At 41.6% G+C, this 18,462-nt stretch overlaps 1 protein-coding gene across 1 annotated transcript in view; it reads left to right on the top strand.

The window, feature by feature from the left end:
* Positions 1-15,237, top strand: part of LOC134748507 (fatty acid synthase-like) — a 72,383-nt gene extending 57,146 nt beyond the window's left edge. The window contains exons 26-37 of the mRNA XM_063683301.1: positions 346-455; positions 615-779; positions 1,419-1,591; positions 2,511-2,726; positions 3,129-3,237; positions 5,761-5,902; positions 6,061-6,208; positions 6,762-6,906; positions 7,709-7,885; positions 13,298-13,400; positions 14,108-14,313; positions 14,851-15,237. Coding sequence (XP_063539371.1) covers positions 346-455; positions 615-779; positions 1,419-1,591; positions 2,511-2,726; positions 3,129-3,237; positions 5,761-5,902; positions 6,061-6,208; positions 6,762-6,906; positions 7,709-7,885; positions 13,298-13,400; positions 14,108-14,313; positions 14,851-15,237 — 2,081 coding nt within the window. The remainder of the gene's footprint in view (positions 1-345; positions 456-614; positions 780-1,418; positions 1,592-2,510; positions 2,727-3,128; positions 3,238-5,760; positions 5,903-6,060; positions 6,209-6,761; positions 6,907-7,708; positions 7,886-13,297; positions 13,401-14,107; positions 14,314-14,850) is intronic.
* The last annotated feature ends 3,225 nt before the right edge of the window (positions 15,238-18,462 follow it).

Raw genomic sequence — 18,462 nt, 5'->3', positions numbered from 1 at the left:
GAATATTTTTACTATTATCGTATTGTATTCATATTACAAACCGTTTATTTTAAAATGAATGTAGGTATTCTGTAGAAGAACTACATTATATTGTCTTCAGTTACCGCGATAGTTACACTCATGAAATAAAACGATGGAAACGGGAATTTATAATATAATACATCCCGACGTTTCGAACCCTTTACAGCGTTCGTGGGTCACCCGTTGACCACGAACGCTGTAAATGGTTCGAAACAACGGAATGTATTATAAATTACATTATTATCGAGGTGGGGAATGGAGACACTTAAAAAAAAGACAGTTTTAATTGTAAATGGACGACCAAACTTTTGTACAAAATTTCAGCTGATGACATCATTTGCTGCCGGGACGATACATTCCTGAACCGCGTATTGCCTGCGACCAACGGACTTGGCTGCGATATTGTTATATGCAGTACAGGGCAATACAAGGATGTAAGTTTTCTAAAATATGCTCTATTAAATAAATTTCGTCAGTAACTGCAGAGTAAAAAACCTATAAATCCGGGAGACTTGAACTATTTGAAGGAGTGCCAAAATAAAAATAGTTTTTTAGCATACACAGCATTTCCTAATAAGAATGTTTACTTACAGGCCTACATACAGTGCTGTGGGACCTTAGGATTCACGTTGGACATTCATCAAGTGAAGAGGAATGAAAACTACCGGTTCAAAATGCAGGCGTTGACTTATGATAGATGTTACGTTTGCCTGGATTTTTCTTCCCTGTTTGTTCGTAATGACATAGAAACCTTCCAGGTACGTTTTATATTGTTATAAGTATTCTAATTCTAATACATTTCTGTTATGGATGTACATTATTTACATATTCATATGTGTCGTTTTCAAGCAAAAGGTACCACATAAGGACGCTCTGACAGGATTACGTATAAAGATACAAGCAATATTCGTCCTTATGTTAAGCGAAAATGTGGTACCTTTTGATTGAAAACGTCACATACATAGTACTTTTCAATGGCGTTTTCGGTGGCGGGGGGGGGGGGGGGGCGGCAGGTGGGACAGCTGCCGATTAGACTGCCTATTAATAACTTTTCCTTAATTTTAAAATTTGATTTAAAGTTGCTCAAATGCACAGCGAGTGCGGACGCATTGTGGTTCATAATTGCGCGCCTATTACCTAAGCATCGCAAACGAAGCTCGCACACACAAACTCACGAGCCAATTGGCTTGATCTGGACGCACCTTATAGCTTAATGTCCGGTATATATAGATTTATACAATAATGTACCCTCATACGAAGGCCACGAGATACCCGCTCCGAGTAAGCACGGTCGACGCTGATACTGACCGCCGTATGTTAAAACAAGTGGCGGTTCACGTTCGTTGCATGTGTTAAGTGTTTCGTGGCTAAGACGTCATACGTTAACTTAAATACAGAGGCTGCAACGGCTAGTAGCAGAAGGCATCAGCGCAGGTTGGGTGCGGCCGCTATCGCGGGTGACGTACGCCCCGCAAGACGCCACGCGTGCTTTCCGCACGCTCGCCCGCGGCGCGCATCTCGGCCGGGTGCTGTTGCGCGTGCACGATGCGACATCTCGTGTAGAGACCGGGTAATACTCGTAAATAACTGCCTACAAAAATTACTGACTTGGCTTTTCATTATAAATATCAAAATGCTTAGTCTTTTTTCTTTTTTGCGTATATCAACTTTTTATTGTCACTGTTCCTATAGTTACTGTTAGTTGTCCAGGGGTAAAACAACTCTTAAAATCTGGATTTTATGGTATTATAGCTATTTTCATAATAGTACAAAAACGTGATATTCGTGATATAAAAAAGTTCACCTTCATTAAACAATTTTTTTGTGGTGTGTCAATACGGGACAAACTTTAAGAATGACTTTTGCTAGAACTATCCGGGTCCGGAACGAGACCACAGAATAACTAATAGTACCCGAGACGTCCAACACTTCGTTTTCTATCACGTGTTATCACGATGCTTTCTATAAAAAATGAATTGTCGGACACCTCGGTCCGGATCCGGACCTACCTCATCATATTTCTCATTTTGGATTGGCAGTATCGTGTGCTCCGGAACACGCTCCCAGCTTATGGTGGGTGAGTCGTCGCTTGTAGCACGACTCGCCGCGTATTTAGTGAGACGCGGCGGTGTGCGGAACTTGCACCTTCAACTCAATGACACTGAGCGTCTTGCCCGACAGGTTAAGTAAGTAATAAATAAAATGAAAAAGTACATTTAAGTTGACCTATTCGTAATCAAAAAAGACGTTTTTAATCGGCAACATAAAATAAAAGATAAATATTATAGGACATTACACAAATTGACTAAGTCCCACAGTACAGTCGCCATCAGATATGTCGGAGCGGCAATGGTGCTCACAAATATCTGAACACGCCTCTAGGATTAGGACCCGGGACCATCGGCTTCATAGGCAGGGTCACTAGCCACTAATAGGCCAGACAGGTCGTCGAATAATTGAGATTATGTAACTGCATTTTATATTCACAGGGAGTGGCAGAAATGGGGCGTAAATGTAAAAACATCCTCAGAAAATCTCACTCACACCGATTGCGCATCAAATCTGCTCAAGCAAAGTTTTAGTCTGGGTCCAGTTGAAGGAGTCTTTGTAGTTATCGCTGAACAAGTGAATGATCAGACGCGAGAAATCTACAAAACTCTGCTGGAGAATTTGGACGTGCAGACAAGGAAAATGACATCTATCAAGTAAGAGCAATTTCACAATTTACGTAAACAGTCAGTGGCGTGCTAAAAGCTTGACAAAACTTTTTATTTGTCCCTGAGATAGGTAATGTCGCTACAAGCAGTTTACGTATGACTATAATATAATGCGTCATGTGCCTATATATATATATATATATAGTCACCTACTTGGGATGACACACGGGCGAGTAAGGTCGATAAATCCGAACTTACTCGCCTCCCCCCCCCTTATTCGTCTATCACCCCTTACTATTTTATTGTAGCAAATTAATTAATAATTAATTTAATTCTAGTCCAGTAAATTGTTGTACACAATAACATGTGAACCGTTACAACAGTAAAGGTTTAAAACATGAAATGATAAATATAGACACCCTGACGTCACATTGTTTTGTAACTTTGCAGGTACTTTGTAGTAATTGGCATCAATAACTCTCTAGGAGAGAAAGTTTGTGTTTCAAGAGCAGCAGACGGGTTCCCGGCAATGATGCTTTCCGTATCGATAGACACAAAGGTATATTAAAAATATATTTGAGTTTTTTTTTTAATCTGTATAGTATGAATTTTCTCAAATGATTTTTAGGCCTTAGACCCTAATCCGTTAAACAAAAGCCTTTGTTTCTTTTACGGAGAGGCGCCTTAGTCGCGTGCCGAGCGCGTGCCAAAGCAACCATGTCGTTAAAAAGCAACTATCGTGATAGTATTAAGGTTCAAAATGTAACATTCTGAGATAACGAGTTTGGGTAAGGAAGGACAAACGGTTGCCTGTGTTTGGCCTCAGACAGAGCTGCTACATAAATTTGAACCATATAAATGGGACGGTAAAATTTCTTTTTAAACGAGTTTGTTCTCGTTCAGTCAGTAGCGGTAGCATTGGTACCCGCTGAACAAAAGAAACAAAGGCTTTTCAACCGACTGCCAAAGGAGGAGGGTAATGTTTTTCGAGTGTATGTAAGTATGTATGTATGTATGTATGTCTGTTTCTTTGTGGCCTCCTGTAGCCTAAACGGCTTGATGGATTTTGATGTATGAGGTATCGTTAGATTCGTCTTGATCACGGGAGTGTCATAGGATACATTTTATCCCGAAAGTCCTACGGGATACAGAGATAATATTTTCTTTACTTTCACTTTGAAAAAATTTGATGTATTAGATTCGCCTTGATCACGGGAGTATCATAGGATACATTTTACCCCGAAATTCCTACAGGAACATGTTAATTCTTCATCACGACGACCCACCGACGACCCCACGACGAATGTTCTTTAACTGAACTTAAACGTTTGCGAGACTTTCAGCAAGAATGACTTCAGTGCCAATAGTCCAGATTGGCGGTAATGAAGTAATTATCACTGATAGTTGGTTGTATGGGGACCACTCGCGATCCTAGGTCAAATGCCCACTCGTTCTTGTTAGGATCGTCAGGTATAAACTGCCAGGAACCACCTTGTATCTGGTCGTCGTCATAGAACTTTCAAATGGTACTTACATAATAATCTACAAAATTTTCGTTAAATAAAAACAGCTAAAAAGTTATAAATAAATAAAATATAATTATAAAAAACGAAAAACCCGACTGCACACTAAAAAGAGGAAAACAAGCCCCACAAGATTATTGTTTAATCAAATGCTAAAACCAAGCTATGGAATACCGTTTAAACAATATAAAATGCACTATGAAATGTGTTCGTAATCGATAGTTAAATAAATAAAAACTTATTCTAAATACTAACTAAATATAATTTATAAATGTTGATGGTAAGTATCGCAGGCGGGGACCAACAGAGGGTTATTATAGTAATTTTGGTTGTTGGTTGTTAAGTTCACTATTTAGCAGAATGTTACTTAGGTAGGTATTTTCGTTGGTGGCGGTCAAGTTGGTGCAGTCGGGTTTTTTGTTTTTTATAATATTTTTTTTTTGTTTAACAGATTAGGGTGTGAGGCGTAAAAGTCATTTGAGAAAATTCATACTATGCCACAGACCATGATTAACATCTTACCAACCGCCTTAGTTAAACAATAGACAAATTTATTTATTTATTTATTTGGGAAACATACAGCACATAATAATACAATAAGGTAAAAGATATATTAAGAACATAGGCCAAAAGAGTTTCCACTTATAGTTAATACAAAATTCCTTTGCTCCGAAAAAAAAGTACAATTATTAGGTATTTTGAATTTAAAATTGAATTTAACAATAACATTGAGTAATAATAACAAGCATAATTTAGAATTTGGAAAATAACAAGCACAATTTTCAATTTAGAATTTGAAATCAAATAGGTACAATTACAATAACAATCATAACAATACAACACAAGATTACAATTTTATTACTAGCTACGAGTTAACGAAATTTGCCATTTATTATATTTTTTTATTTTGTTTGATGACAGAAACAAATCTATTACACCTATGCTGGAACAAATCAATGTGTGAATATTTCTTATTGTATATATTGCATGCTCTTGCTAAAAATTTGTTGTTTACATATTTTTTGCGAGTGAATGGAACTGATAGTAAAGCGGTGGACCGTGTACGATACGTAGGACATCTAAATGACACCTTGCTGAGAAGTTCTTCTGAATCAATTAAATTATTTAATATTTTGTACAAGAAAATTACATCCCGCTTTTCTCTTCTCACTTGCAAGGACTCAAAATTCTCGGGCTTAAAAGATTTGAATTTATACTTCATAAAAAAAACATGCATTATAAAAAATCTGTGAAATATTTTGACTTATTTTAGGCAAATACACTATAATTTAACACCCTCCTAGCCTACTCTGTATAGTGACCCTGCCTACGAAGCAGAAGGTCCCGGGTTCGAATCCCGGTGATCATCACGAATATTTTTTGTTCCTGAGTCATTTATGTTGTGTCTATGTATTTAAGTATGTATTTGTTTATATAAATATGTATATCCTCGTCTAGTATCCAAGCTTTGCTTAGTTTGGGAATAGGTTGATCTGTGTACAAGATTGTCCCCAAATATTGATTGATTTAATTGTTTTTTACTAATTCGTCAATTACAGGTTGAAGGTAGTTTACTAGCAAGTTACGGTGACATTGTTAATGCAACAGGGCGGGGACTGCAGACTAAGCAGCCCGTCATTTTTGCTCAGTATCCGACTGTTTGCGAACAATCTCTAACACAACAAATAGAAAAAATCATTTGTAAGTACGTGAATCAAATATAATCAAAATAATGTCTAATCATAATGTAAAACGGTTCACAGACATCCATTTCTTTGATCTGGTTAAACATAAATATATTATAACAGTGGTCAATTTTTGTACTTAGATGGAATCAAACTTTATAAAATCTATTACAGATGTCAACTTAACAGGAAATGCTGATAGCAAAACTTTACAAGATTTTGGCGTGACCAAGGACCAAGCTCAAAAACTTTGGGTTTATCTGAGAGACAAGCGAAATATTTACATCCCTGAAGACGAAGTTGCACTACTCAGTGTAGAAAAGTAGGATATTATACCCATCCTACTTAATTTTTGCATTAATTTATCATCATCACCATCATCATGTCAGCCGATAGACGTCCACTGCTGGACATAGGCCTCCCCCAAGGCTCGCCACTCCGACCGATCCTGTGCCGCTCGTTACCACCGAATTCCCGCGACCTTCACCAGGTCGTCGCTCCATCTTGTTGGAGGCCTACCGGCAGTTCGTCTTCCGGTACGCGGACGCCACTCCAGAACCTTCCGGCCCCACCGGCCATCAGTTCTGCGAGCAATGTGCCCCGCCCACTGCCCCTTAAGGTTTGCAATTCTGCGAGCTATGTCGGTGACCCTAGTTCTACAGCGGATATCATCATTTCTGACTCTATCACGCAGAGAAACCCCGAGCATAGCTCTCTCCATTGCCCTTTGCGTGACCTTGAGCCTTCTTATGAGGCCCATTGTTAGCGCCCACGTCTCAGATCCGTATGTCATCACTGGCAACACACACTGCTAATTTATATGATGTTAAAATAATTTGTATCTTTTCTTACCTTTATATTGATCTTTTTTCAAGAATACGAGGAATGGAGGAAACGTTAAAAGAGTCAAATGCATCGGCCGAAGGCCTTACTGCTTTTATTCCCTTCGTGGATACTGATGAGCTCACTGCTACAATTAACGTTGTGGTGATGCCCACACTCACACAAGGCTGTGACATGGTTTGTATAATTGAAATACTCGGAATAAAATCTGTGAGCTGTACACCTCAAGAACCCGGTGGCTCTGCCATTTTTGAAAATTTTAAACACTGAATCAACAAAAACAAAACATAATTTGACGACCTCACAAAATTTCACGAGATTCGGTTGAGAAATGCGACGAGAAGGCAACAGCCGGACAGACAGCCGAAAAAAGCATTTTTTCACCTCAGCAGCTCGAACAAGTCTACTTTCGTCACTCCCTGGAGTGAGGAAACTGCGACTTTCCTCACTCCAGGGAGTGAAACAATGTAGCTTTTTAATTTAGTGAAGGCCATGAACTGCTACTTCATACTTCTATTACAAATTGGTTTTTTTATTTATTTATTTATTTTCTGTATTATTCTATGTAATTCGAAATACATTTTAACCTTTAATGTGTTCTCACTACTGAGGTGAAAAATTATATGTGCAACACGAGAGCAAAGTTATTTTACATCTCCTGTTTTTGAGTCCCTCGCTACGCTCAAGATTCTAACTTAGAATCACTCGCTTCGCTTGTGATTCAATTATAGAATCTTTCGCTTTCTCGGGACTCAAAATAAACACTCTTTCCTCTCTTGTTGCACAAATAACTAAGCTGAAATGCAGACGCGCTCGCTCGGGCAATAATATTGAAATTTTTGCATTTTGGACAACATTTATTGTTCTCTCCCATATTGATATTTTATCATTTTATTTTGTATATGATTTGCTATTTTTATATTGTGTTCTACTGCTAAGTAGGATTCTAGTTTATAATATTGGTGATCTCCATTGTTAGAGAGACGACGAGTTCGACGCGTCCGATGCATGTCTGTACATAGTCCCAGGACTACAAGGCCTGTATCAGCGGTACAACGCGCTGTGCGAGCGACTGAAGCTGGCAGCTGTCGTGTTGCAGCCCGGTTTGGACCAGCCCGACGAGTCGCTGTCAGACATGACCAAGAGATATACTACGGTATGTCAACGGAAAACTATGTGACTTTTTGTTTATAATTTTTAGCATTATAGTAATAATAATAATAAAATGCTTACAGTATTTACATATGGTGCTACTTCACCGCACTAGTGCGATAAGTAGTAAATATGTCGAAAATTTAAACGGCCATACGATACTTGTGCGAATAGGTAATTCGCAACTCGTGTCGATTTAAAACGTTCCCTTCGGTTACTCGTTGCGAATTTCCTATGTTTCGCACTTGCATCGTAATGTATTCGTACGTACGTACGTACGTAATGTATACGTATGTATGCACACTACATAAAGAAATGGTACATAAGTATGAACAGGTATAAATATGTGATGACGCGCCACAGCACGCACACATACAAGGCGGCACCGCAACACAGCCACGCAGAACCGGCCGCCTGTCCGCGCACCGCGCCCCTCCGCCGACCGCGCCCCGCACCCCGCGCGCCGAACCGTATATAACGCCGCGCACTCGCAGCGATCGCGAGTGTTCTTCGCAGTCGCGGATCGGCTGCTAGGGGCACTGCACTCTAGCTGAGCGGTGTGTGGTTCACGCGTCAGCTCCCTAGAGACTCCTTCCCCCTCTTCCTCGGTACGTTGAGCGGTGTGTGGTTCACGCGTCAGCCCGGGTACCTTGCTAGAGGATTCTATACCTTACCCTTGGGGACAGTAGTGCCGGGAGCGTGGTAGACGCCCAGCACACTGTCCTTGCCCCGAGATCCCGTCACTCCGCCCGAAGGAATAGTAGCGCAGTGTGTGGTTACGCGTTAGCACTCTATCCCTTCGGTACAACCCCGATCCCGTTCCGTACACCGTAAGCCTGGCCCTGCCGACCGTCCCGAGGGTCAGCACAACCCCGTATGGTTGTCGCGGATAGATTAGGGATTCGCGCCCGTCATTAACATCCCGAATAAGGGATCCCGTCCCGTGCGCATTAGCGTAGGCTCTAGCATACCCGTTTGATCCTATTATAAATAAACCGGCATAAAAGCCCGTAGATTGTAGAGATATAAATCAATGTTTCTTTACTCACCCCTCTGCCCTCTCATCCCTGAGCTGTCGAGACATAACCCGAGGTCCCGTCTGGACCGAGGGAGATCGTACATGCTGCCACACTCGTCCCGACGCGTGTGACAACATTACATCTGGCGCCCAACTCAAAAACTCGCGTAAGAGCTCAATCGCTCGAGAGGACACAGGTTATTTCATCTTAAAATTGTTTTTATTTTTATTAAAAGATAAATCCGTATAAAAACATAATATAGCGTATCCCACCCGCCCGAAATACAGTCCCGACACACGATAGTTAACACAGGTAAGTTAACGTGACAGATACCACAAGTCCGCTACAAAGCAACAGCTTGGGTATACCGCTTAAAAAACTCGGAGCTGATAGAGGCAGTTACCGACAGAGCCGAACCAGAACCGTAGAAGAAATCCGAAAAGGGTTAGTCGAGACCCTAAAAGAAGAAGCCGCTTTCCAGACACCGAAACAAAGTAAGTCAAGAAACATGTCCGACAACAGTGCGAAAACAATCACGAAAACATGCTGGGAAACAGCAACTCCAGAAAGTAACCCGCAAACGACGTACACCGCAGGCCCAAGTAGGCCACATGATCCGTGCCAATCAAGGAAACAGGACTCCGAAGATCACCGCAAAATAAACCCCAATTACGACTCGAAGACGTGTTGCTGGTCTTGTGGAAAGCCAGGACACGATGCGGAGGCATGCAGAGGCAGACGGCAAGTATTCTGCAGCAAGTGCGGAAAGCTAGGTGTACTTAGCAAAGACTGCTGCAAGAAATGGGGGAAAACCGAAGCCCTAGGCGTGTCTGACAGCCCAAGGGAAGACAACCGTTCGTACACAAAAATACAAATAATGGGACAGAAATACCGCGGATTAATCGACACCGGCTCCACGAACACGTACATCAATCAACAAACATACAACGAGTGCAAGGGCGAAGCAATATTAGAAAAAGATATTAGAATACCGATCGTGTTAGCAAACGGACACAGAACGGCAGCCAAAAAGAGTATCCTGGTGGAGTTACAAGTAAAAAACGTCAAAATAAAGCACTGGGTACGAGTGTTACCTACAGCAACCGAAATAATAATCGGCATGGACGTACTACGACGGCTCGGAATGACCCTAAGATGGCCGCAACACGACGTAACCGACACCGATAATGAGGCAAAACCGCCGGAACGACAAGCTATTAAGTTACCAAGGCATACTCCAGAAAAATCCAGAACAAATCACAACAACAAATTACAGGATACAAAACGGAACCACTCAGAACCAGTTAAACAGAAATATTACCCGCGGAACCCCAAACAACAGCAAAACATAGCCACATACATCGAAAATAAGAATACAACATGGGATAAATACCGAACCGAATTTAATTTTGCCCTAAATACGCCCGTCCAACCGTCAACAAAATATACTCCCGCATTCCTACGATATAGCAGAGTGCTACGGAACCCGAACAATCAGAACTCATTCCCGGAACCCCAGGTTAAAGAAATTAAAAAACGACATGAAATATACGACATAGTACGGAAAAACCAAGGAAAAACATCAACAATACAAAGAAGTTATTACGACAAAAACAAACGCCCGTGGAACCCTAAAATAAGCGACCCAGTCTTAAAACAAAATTTCACATTATCCAACGCCGAGAAAAGCTATTCCGCTAAGTTGGCTCCTAAGTACATAAGACCGATCATACATCATTCTAGAACAGAAATCTCCAGTTATATACCTACTACAAGAAAAAAAAACTACAAACGTAAAGTTGTAAGAACGCATAATATGAAGAATATGAAACCTTTACGCCAACTGAATAAAACACAACAACCGGCAGTTAGGTATAGGTACCATGCAAAATAGCATACAAGAACGCAAACGAAAGCCGACATAATCATTAATAGGAATAGGGTTCATTATAAGTCGCACCGCACACAAGAGCCGGCAACCGAGAGATATTATAACCAAAGAGGAGTAACTACCTACAGAAGAGTAAAATCCAACAACGAGATACAATACTAAAATTACCGTAACCGCGAAAAAAATAACGACAATAACTCTCTGGTCATTCAATGCTTCTTGCAGGGAGCGGAGAACACGGCAACTCGTAAACAAACTATGTCGAGCGCATGGAAATGAACCGTACACAGTCCGCATAAGGTCTAACCAAAATTTAAGAAACTCAAAATTAAAACCCAGAATATCACAGATTAAGTGAACCCAACCTCGAAAATGTCTCCAAAAGGGTACAAACGGACTATTACGAAAAAGATAAACGATATAAATATAACATAACAAGAAATTAAATAAAAGTGAAATAACTAGAAACAAAACATACCTACAAGCGCGAAACCTAACTACCTACTATAAAATTATCCGAAATTTCAGAAATAGAATAATGCCGACATAGTGCTATGGCCCGGCGTGGGCGTAGTACAGTCGGAACTCCACGTACCCAGTAGCGAGGCTAAAGCGGGAACGACAAACCCACCGTCACTCACGACACCAGACCAGCCGTCACCAGCGAAACCTGGATAACGGCAGCCCAGCTGCCCGACGGGAGCGCAGGAACCGCCCCCAGGGCAGAACCAGACCCGGACGACCTGTGCGCGGGCTGCTAGCACAGGACGATAAGTATGGCACCTTCCCACCAGTGGACTGGTAAGGGGACCTAGCAACCGCAACCAGAAATATGGTAAGGTATGAAGAGGATTATAATTATCACTACCAGTGAACATAAAAACAGGTATTATTAGACACCCGAGTATATTTTAGTCGCCGTTAGCGACATGTGTCAACCCCGTATACAGTGGGTAAAAAAAAAAAAAAAATACAGACCACATTTTTTTCCCAGTCTAATTATTTTTATTTTTATTTTAACCAAGCTAAGTAAACGTAACTTAGTAATATAAATAAACACGATTACAGGTGATTTTTCCCCTACAGGTAAAAATCTCCTCAGCCGGGACGGGACTGTGATGACGCGCCACAGCACGCACACATACAAGGCGGCACCGCAACACAGCCACGCAGAACCGGCCGCCTGTCCGCGCACCGCGCCCCTCCGCCGACCGCGCCCCGCACCCCGCGCGCCGAACCGTATATAACGCCGCGCACTCGCAGCGATCGCGAGTGTTCTTCGCAGTCGCGGATCGGCTGCTAGGGGCACTGCACTCTAGCTGAGCGGTGTGTGGTTCACGCGTCAGCTCCCTAGAGACTCCTTCCCCCTCTTCCTCGGTACGTTGAGCGGTGTGTGGTTCACGCGTCAGCCCGGGTACCTTGCTAGAGGATTCTATACCTTACCCTTGGGGACAGTAGTGCCGGGAGCGTGGTAGACGCCCAGCACACTGTCCTTGCCCCGAGATCCCGTCACTCCGCCCGAAGGAATAGTAGCGCAGTGTGTGGTTACGCGTTAGCACTCTATCCCTTCGGTACAACCCCGATCCCGTTCCGTACACCGTAAGCCTGGCCCTGCCGACCGTCCCGAGGGTCAGCACAACCCCGTATGGTTGTCGCGGATAGATTAGGGATTCGCGCCCGTCATTAACATCCCGAATAAGGGATCCCGTCCCGTGCGCATTAGCGTAGGCTCTAGCATACCCGTTTGATCCTATTATAAATAAACCGGCATAAAAGCCCGTAGATTGTAGAGATATAAATCAATGTTTCTTTACTCACCCCTCTGCCCTCTCATCCCTGAGCTGTCGAGACATAACCCGAGGTCCCGTCTGGACCGAGGGAGATCGTACATGCTGCCACACTCGTCCCGACGCGTGTGACAACATTACAAATATATAGGTAACAACAGGCGGACTGATCGCTAAACATCTCTTTCAGACAACCTTCAGATAGTGAAAAGGCGAAACATGTTCAGGTTAACGGGTTTATATTAATATATTATAGTAAAGCAGAGTTATTGATGGTATTGGAGAGGTAGTCTTATTAAACTTTCTGTACCTAGTACACTAGGACTAGGGGAGTCACAAAATAAACAATAGTACTAGGTACAGAAGGTTCACTCCAACAAAACACGTCTATTATCACAGATATGACCGCAAGGTGGCACAAGCGCGAGCAGGCGTCCGTTCCGTAGCGGTGCGCGGCAACCGGCAACTACTACTGCTAGATAGTAGACACGAAAATTGATGTAGGCCGCATTCTGCATGTACTTATAATTTACTTGTAGCGACGCGACGAAATCGCGGAGTGAGCCACGCCTGGCCTAGTTTGAAGGCGCTGTCATTGGCCATGTTTTGTGGTCACTGAATTGTCAAGCGATCTGTGTGTTTTAGTTTGCAGAAGTAGATCAGTGTTGTAATCAGTACCTAATCCTGATGCTTGCAATTATTTTTATTTTTATTTCCAGATGATCCTGAAGAAAAAAGGCGAAAACAAAAAGTTTTACCTGTTAGGTCACGAACTGGGAGTACTCTCCGTTTTTGAAATCGCTGCAGCACTAGAAGATCAAGGTATTTTTAATTTTGCATGCTCTAAAAGTGGCATTTATCTATGAAGCTGGTTGAAAGTGTTACGGTTCGACCATAGGGAGATTAGGGAGTTTAATTTTCCAAGTATATTTTTAATGTTTCTACGACTTTTGTTGTTGATGTCCTAAGGTGCAGAGGGCCTTCACAAGCTCGCGCCACGCCTTCCTATCTTTAGCCATCCTTCTGGCTTCGCCCCTTTTCAGCCCGACCGCTCGTAATAGGTACCTTACTCTCGACGGACCGTCGCCAAGATTAGTGTTTCTACGTCCAGTAATAATAATTCCATTCTAATATTTTACTCCCAATTCCATAAATAACCATCCTTTTTTTCTTTAATTGTTAAATTACTAGAGTTAGACCAAGATAAGTCTGCAACGATTTTGATAGCACATGCAGTGCGTTATTTATACGTCATAATGGCATAGAAGTCTGACGTTTAAAATAACACTTGTACTGCGTGTGCTATCAAAATCGTTGCAGACTTTTCATGGTTCAACTCTACAAGTTTAAGGTTAAGGTTAGGTTAGTAGTTTTGTAAAACACACATAATTATATTTTACTTTCCTTGTATTCAAAATGAAAAGAAGAGTGTTTAACTCTGGTGAAAGCACCCATTTCTGACTCGAACTGATGGCGTCAGCAACGGGTGCTTGTCATCCCTTGGTTAACAATCTACTATTATTGTACAGGCATGACGGGCACGGTGTTCTGCCTGGGTGGCGGGCCGGACGAGTTCATGGCCGAACTAGAGCGGCAGCTGTTCCTGGCGCACGAGGGCGACGACCCAGAGTCAGCTCTGCAGGAGGCGGTGGCGAGGCATATGTGCGCGCTCATGGGGTATTCGTCGCCGCAGCTCGACGCTGCGTTGCGCGACGCCCCGACATGGCCGCAGAAGGTATTGAATAGTATTTTATTGGTCTGGCATGACGGGATCGGTGTTCTGCCTGGGTGGCGGGCCGGACAAGTTCGTGGTCGAGCTGGAGCAGCAGGCGCTCGTGGCGTGCGCGGGCGACGACTCAGTAAGCGCTGCAGGAAGCGGTAGCAAGGCATATATCATGGAGTATTCGTCACCTCAGCTTGACGCTGCGTTATGCGACGCCCCGACATGGCCGAAAAAGTTAAAAAAAAATATAGATCGTCGAGATATTGTGATATCTTTGGGCAAGGCACATTGTGCGCGCTCTTTGGGCTTAGCGAAGCCGCTATTTTTTATTTTGTGTCAATGTGGTATTTGTAGCCTGAAATCATCATCATTCGTATATTTAACTTACGATTTCATAAATGACGAATCTTTTTACCTAAATATCGATAAAAGATAGTCTCGAATTATTGGCGCTCTCTTTTTGTTTGAGGGCTAAAATATCTCGAGTGCAGTCACTTTCAATCATTTGGTAACAATATGATACTAACATAATGTGTATTTATTCAATAGGTGAAGGAGAGCGTGAAGGCTTTGCGCGGACGCGTGACTCACTCGATGCAGTACGCGCGCTTGCTGATAGAAGCAGTTTACGCGCGCGTAATGAAAGCCAAGCATCACACGAGGCTCGAGCCGCGCGCGCTTCAATCGCGAGTGGTCGTCCTGCGCTCCCCCGCGCCCTTATACCTCGACCCCCTTGAGCTCCAGTGCTACACGCGCGAGCCACTCGTCGTGCATGACCTACTCGCCCCGCTCGCGCTCGCCGCTGACGACCTTCGCTCTGCAGCCATCATAAACCAATATCTTGATCAGGAAACAATACAATCCTTTGTTAAGAAGACTCTCTGCTTTACCTATCTGATGGATTCGGAGAATTATTTCAATGTTGATGATGAGTAATTTTTACTGTTTTCTGTAAGAAATGGGTTTGTACGTTTGTTAGAGTTTAAAAAATACAGTTTGATTTTAGGTGCAATGGTACCTATTGTTTTTTTTTTCTATTAAATTTATCTGTCGTCTAAAAATAGAGTAATCAATTATAAGGCCGTCAATTGTTCCTGAGTCATGGGTATTTTCTATGTATTTAAGTATTTATTTATTACAATATAGCCCCCTTGGGCTTGCCATGGAACTTTGTCAATCTGTGTGTCCAATATATATTTTTTATTCATAACAATTACTGAATTGATTTTTTCATCACTGAGTTGATAATAATTAGTAAGCATTTACTTACTACCCGAAAAAGTTAAAGGTACTTATCATTCCCATTATTCCCAACCGCATGATTTTAAAATTATCTTTAACTATTTATGATCTAAGTAATATCATAATAGAACATTTCGATGCTAGTGCGGAAAGTATGTCATTACTCCACGAGTACCGAGAGTACTCGCCTACGGCTCGTGGCAAGACTCGGGACGAGTGAAGAATGACATTTCCGCACGTGTATCGAACGACGTTTTTTAATACAGTTGCGAAAAAATAATAAAAACAACAAGCAAAAAGAAATTGTTTCTACTCTTTTCATGCTGCTCAATAAAAACTTTTTATATAAAAAGTATAAATCTTGTAACCCTCCCCATACATATTACTCTAACCTACCCTCTATAATAATACATATATACTTATATAAACCCTTTACTTACTTACTTACTTATATAATTTGGCCATGTGATCGTCTAGATAATAGTTAGGACCCCTCGAAGTGTACCGCGGTACCCTAGATTCTTTAATGAGTATCAGCTAAATTTTGGACTCTGATTCTATTACTATTATTACCTAAATTTTAAGGAATAAATATTTATGGTATTAAAGATATATTTTATTATGATGCTAAGGAATAATTAAAGGAATATTTTAATAGTTACAAGAGCAGAAATAGTATACTGTGTCACAAGGAAGCAAAATGACGTATTGACGGCGAGGACGAACATAGAATCCTGAACAAAGCGAAGGATTCCATAATTGAATGCTGAGCGTAGTGATGCATTCTAAAATGGAATCTCGAGCGTAGTGACGTAAATAATTTTACATTTTTATTAAATCTATTCATGTTATGTAAATGCTGTTGAAGGTTTACTACATATGATGTTATTTAGGTAATTGCAGCATATATGGTTAATATGAGGTTAAAAATGTTGTTGGAAAAATGAGTTTAAAAATGTTTTTGGTGAAGTCCCGCTACGCCTATTAAGTCTTCGGGTTAACATACAAAGCAGTACTCCTGGGATGAGCCCATTTACACCCTATCTTTTTAGGAAAGTTATAATTATACTATCACCTTCTAAACAATGTGTGAGTCCACACGTACTGCTTCGTATGCTCGATACGGGTCTGAAAACTCTTAGCCCGTTTCAAAACATTATTCGGGTCACCTATCCTAACATTGTAGCCAGACGGGCTATGACCAACGCTTCGCAACCCTATGCATTCCTAGATGATTTGATGAAAGAAGCGCCAAGTATCATCAATCAATCAAAATTACTTATTTTTTTATGTTCAAAAGCTAGGGATACTGATCCCTTTTTCCCAATCCCCAAAACTAAAAGAATAGACTGTATTTCTAGTCTTTAGACGCACAAACGAAGCACTAAGGATATTTACTATATTTTATGAGACAGAAATATCAAGTCGAGCATTATTCCACTCTTGACTCCTCCCATTGGACTGCTCTTGCCTGCCAAGGGTTCCCTAAAACAAACCATTCTTCTATTCCAGAACGGTATGTATACCTAAACCCAGCTTGATATTTTAGGAATTTATTTTGTATATACCTTGGAAACCAGAATGAAATATTCAGTACCTCGTTTTTACATCAGAACACTAGAAATTTTAGCAAAATAAAACAAATAGTATAAGATTTTATATACAACAATACCTTTTTACGCAGATACATTATAAAATAGGAATATCTAGGCAATTAAACCCCTTGCCTATTACACGTACGCATTTTAGGATAATGAAGCCATATTAAAAGTCTTTAATAGAGAAATATATACCAACCAGATTAGATTTCGATAAATAGTGTGGATTCTACCCTACACCTACCTGGAGCCCTAGCTAGTACACTCAAAGCACAATCCGTACTTACCATAGGCCTAGTGCTTTGACATGTACGCAAGTGTATCCCTAACTCTCTGTACAGTTCAGGAGGCGACCCTGAGGTATAGTAACTTATCGGCCAGTGTTGTGTGACTCCCCCCTATACAAGCTCGCAAGCCCGGTGGTATAGGATAAGTCGCCCTATTCCGTGTCTATCAGTGGATCAGCACCCTTAGAACACACCAGCACTACCTACATTGGAAGCTCTGCCGAGACTATGACTGTAAGTGTATGACATCAGTCACGACAGAATCCTCCCCTGCAGCCAGCACTAGTATGAACCGGAGCACCGAAATATATAAGTATATTTAATAGAAGACCGGGGATCAGGTACTGCCGACTGCAATGAGCTCCGATTACTCGGAATGGCACGCACGTGATGCCCTCACATTCATCGGACAGCTGGACCCTGATACCTGGGAGGTAGTTCATCTCTTAGGTAAATATAACCGAGATGCCAAGAGCCTCAAATCTTGGAACAAAGACTTCCAAGCATCCACTTCTTAACACCGCAAGGGAACTGGATGTTTGGCTGGACAAACAGTCTGTCCAAACAATGATCTGGCTTATAAAATAGTAAAAGCACCACATAGCAAAACACTAAAATAATTAAGTTGACTTTTATGTAACTAAACTTTTCACAGAACAAATAAACCAATCAGAGAAATGAAATTCCCCCACTGTTATCCAGGCTTAACGTTACGAAAATTGCTTTCCGTAAAATCAAACCAAGACACCATTCCCAGTTCCTGATATGCACGATATTTACTATCTGTGCATAGCTTTACGGCACTAAGAACAACACAGCGTAGGAAACCTCACTTCACAATAAAATAAATCAAACAGGTAAGTAAAGATCCTCCATCATAGTCCAGGCTTAATTCCACAGAGACAGGCCCATCTTTGTACAATCAAACACAGATCCAATGTCCTAAGTTTAACTTCGCTTAGATAGCTCTAAGCTAGGCTATACAAATGGACAGAGTGACAGAGTAATTTCACTTACGAAAGTTATGCACGCGC

This window comes from Cydia strobilella, chromosome 16 (genome assembly GCF_947568885.1).
Source record: "Cydia strobilella chromosome 16, ilCydStro3.1, whole genome shotgun sequence".
NCBI lineage: Eukaryota > Metazoa > Arthropoda > Insecta > Lepidoptera > Tortricidae > Cydia > Cydia strobilella.
The sequence above is the reverse complement of the archived record's forward strand: the minus strand, read 5'-3'. Positions and strand labels throughout refer to the sequence as shown.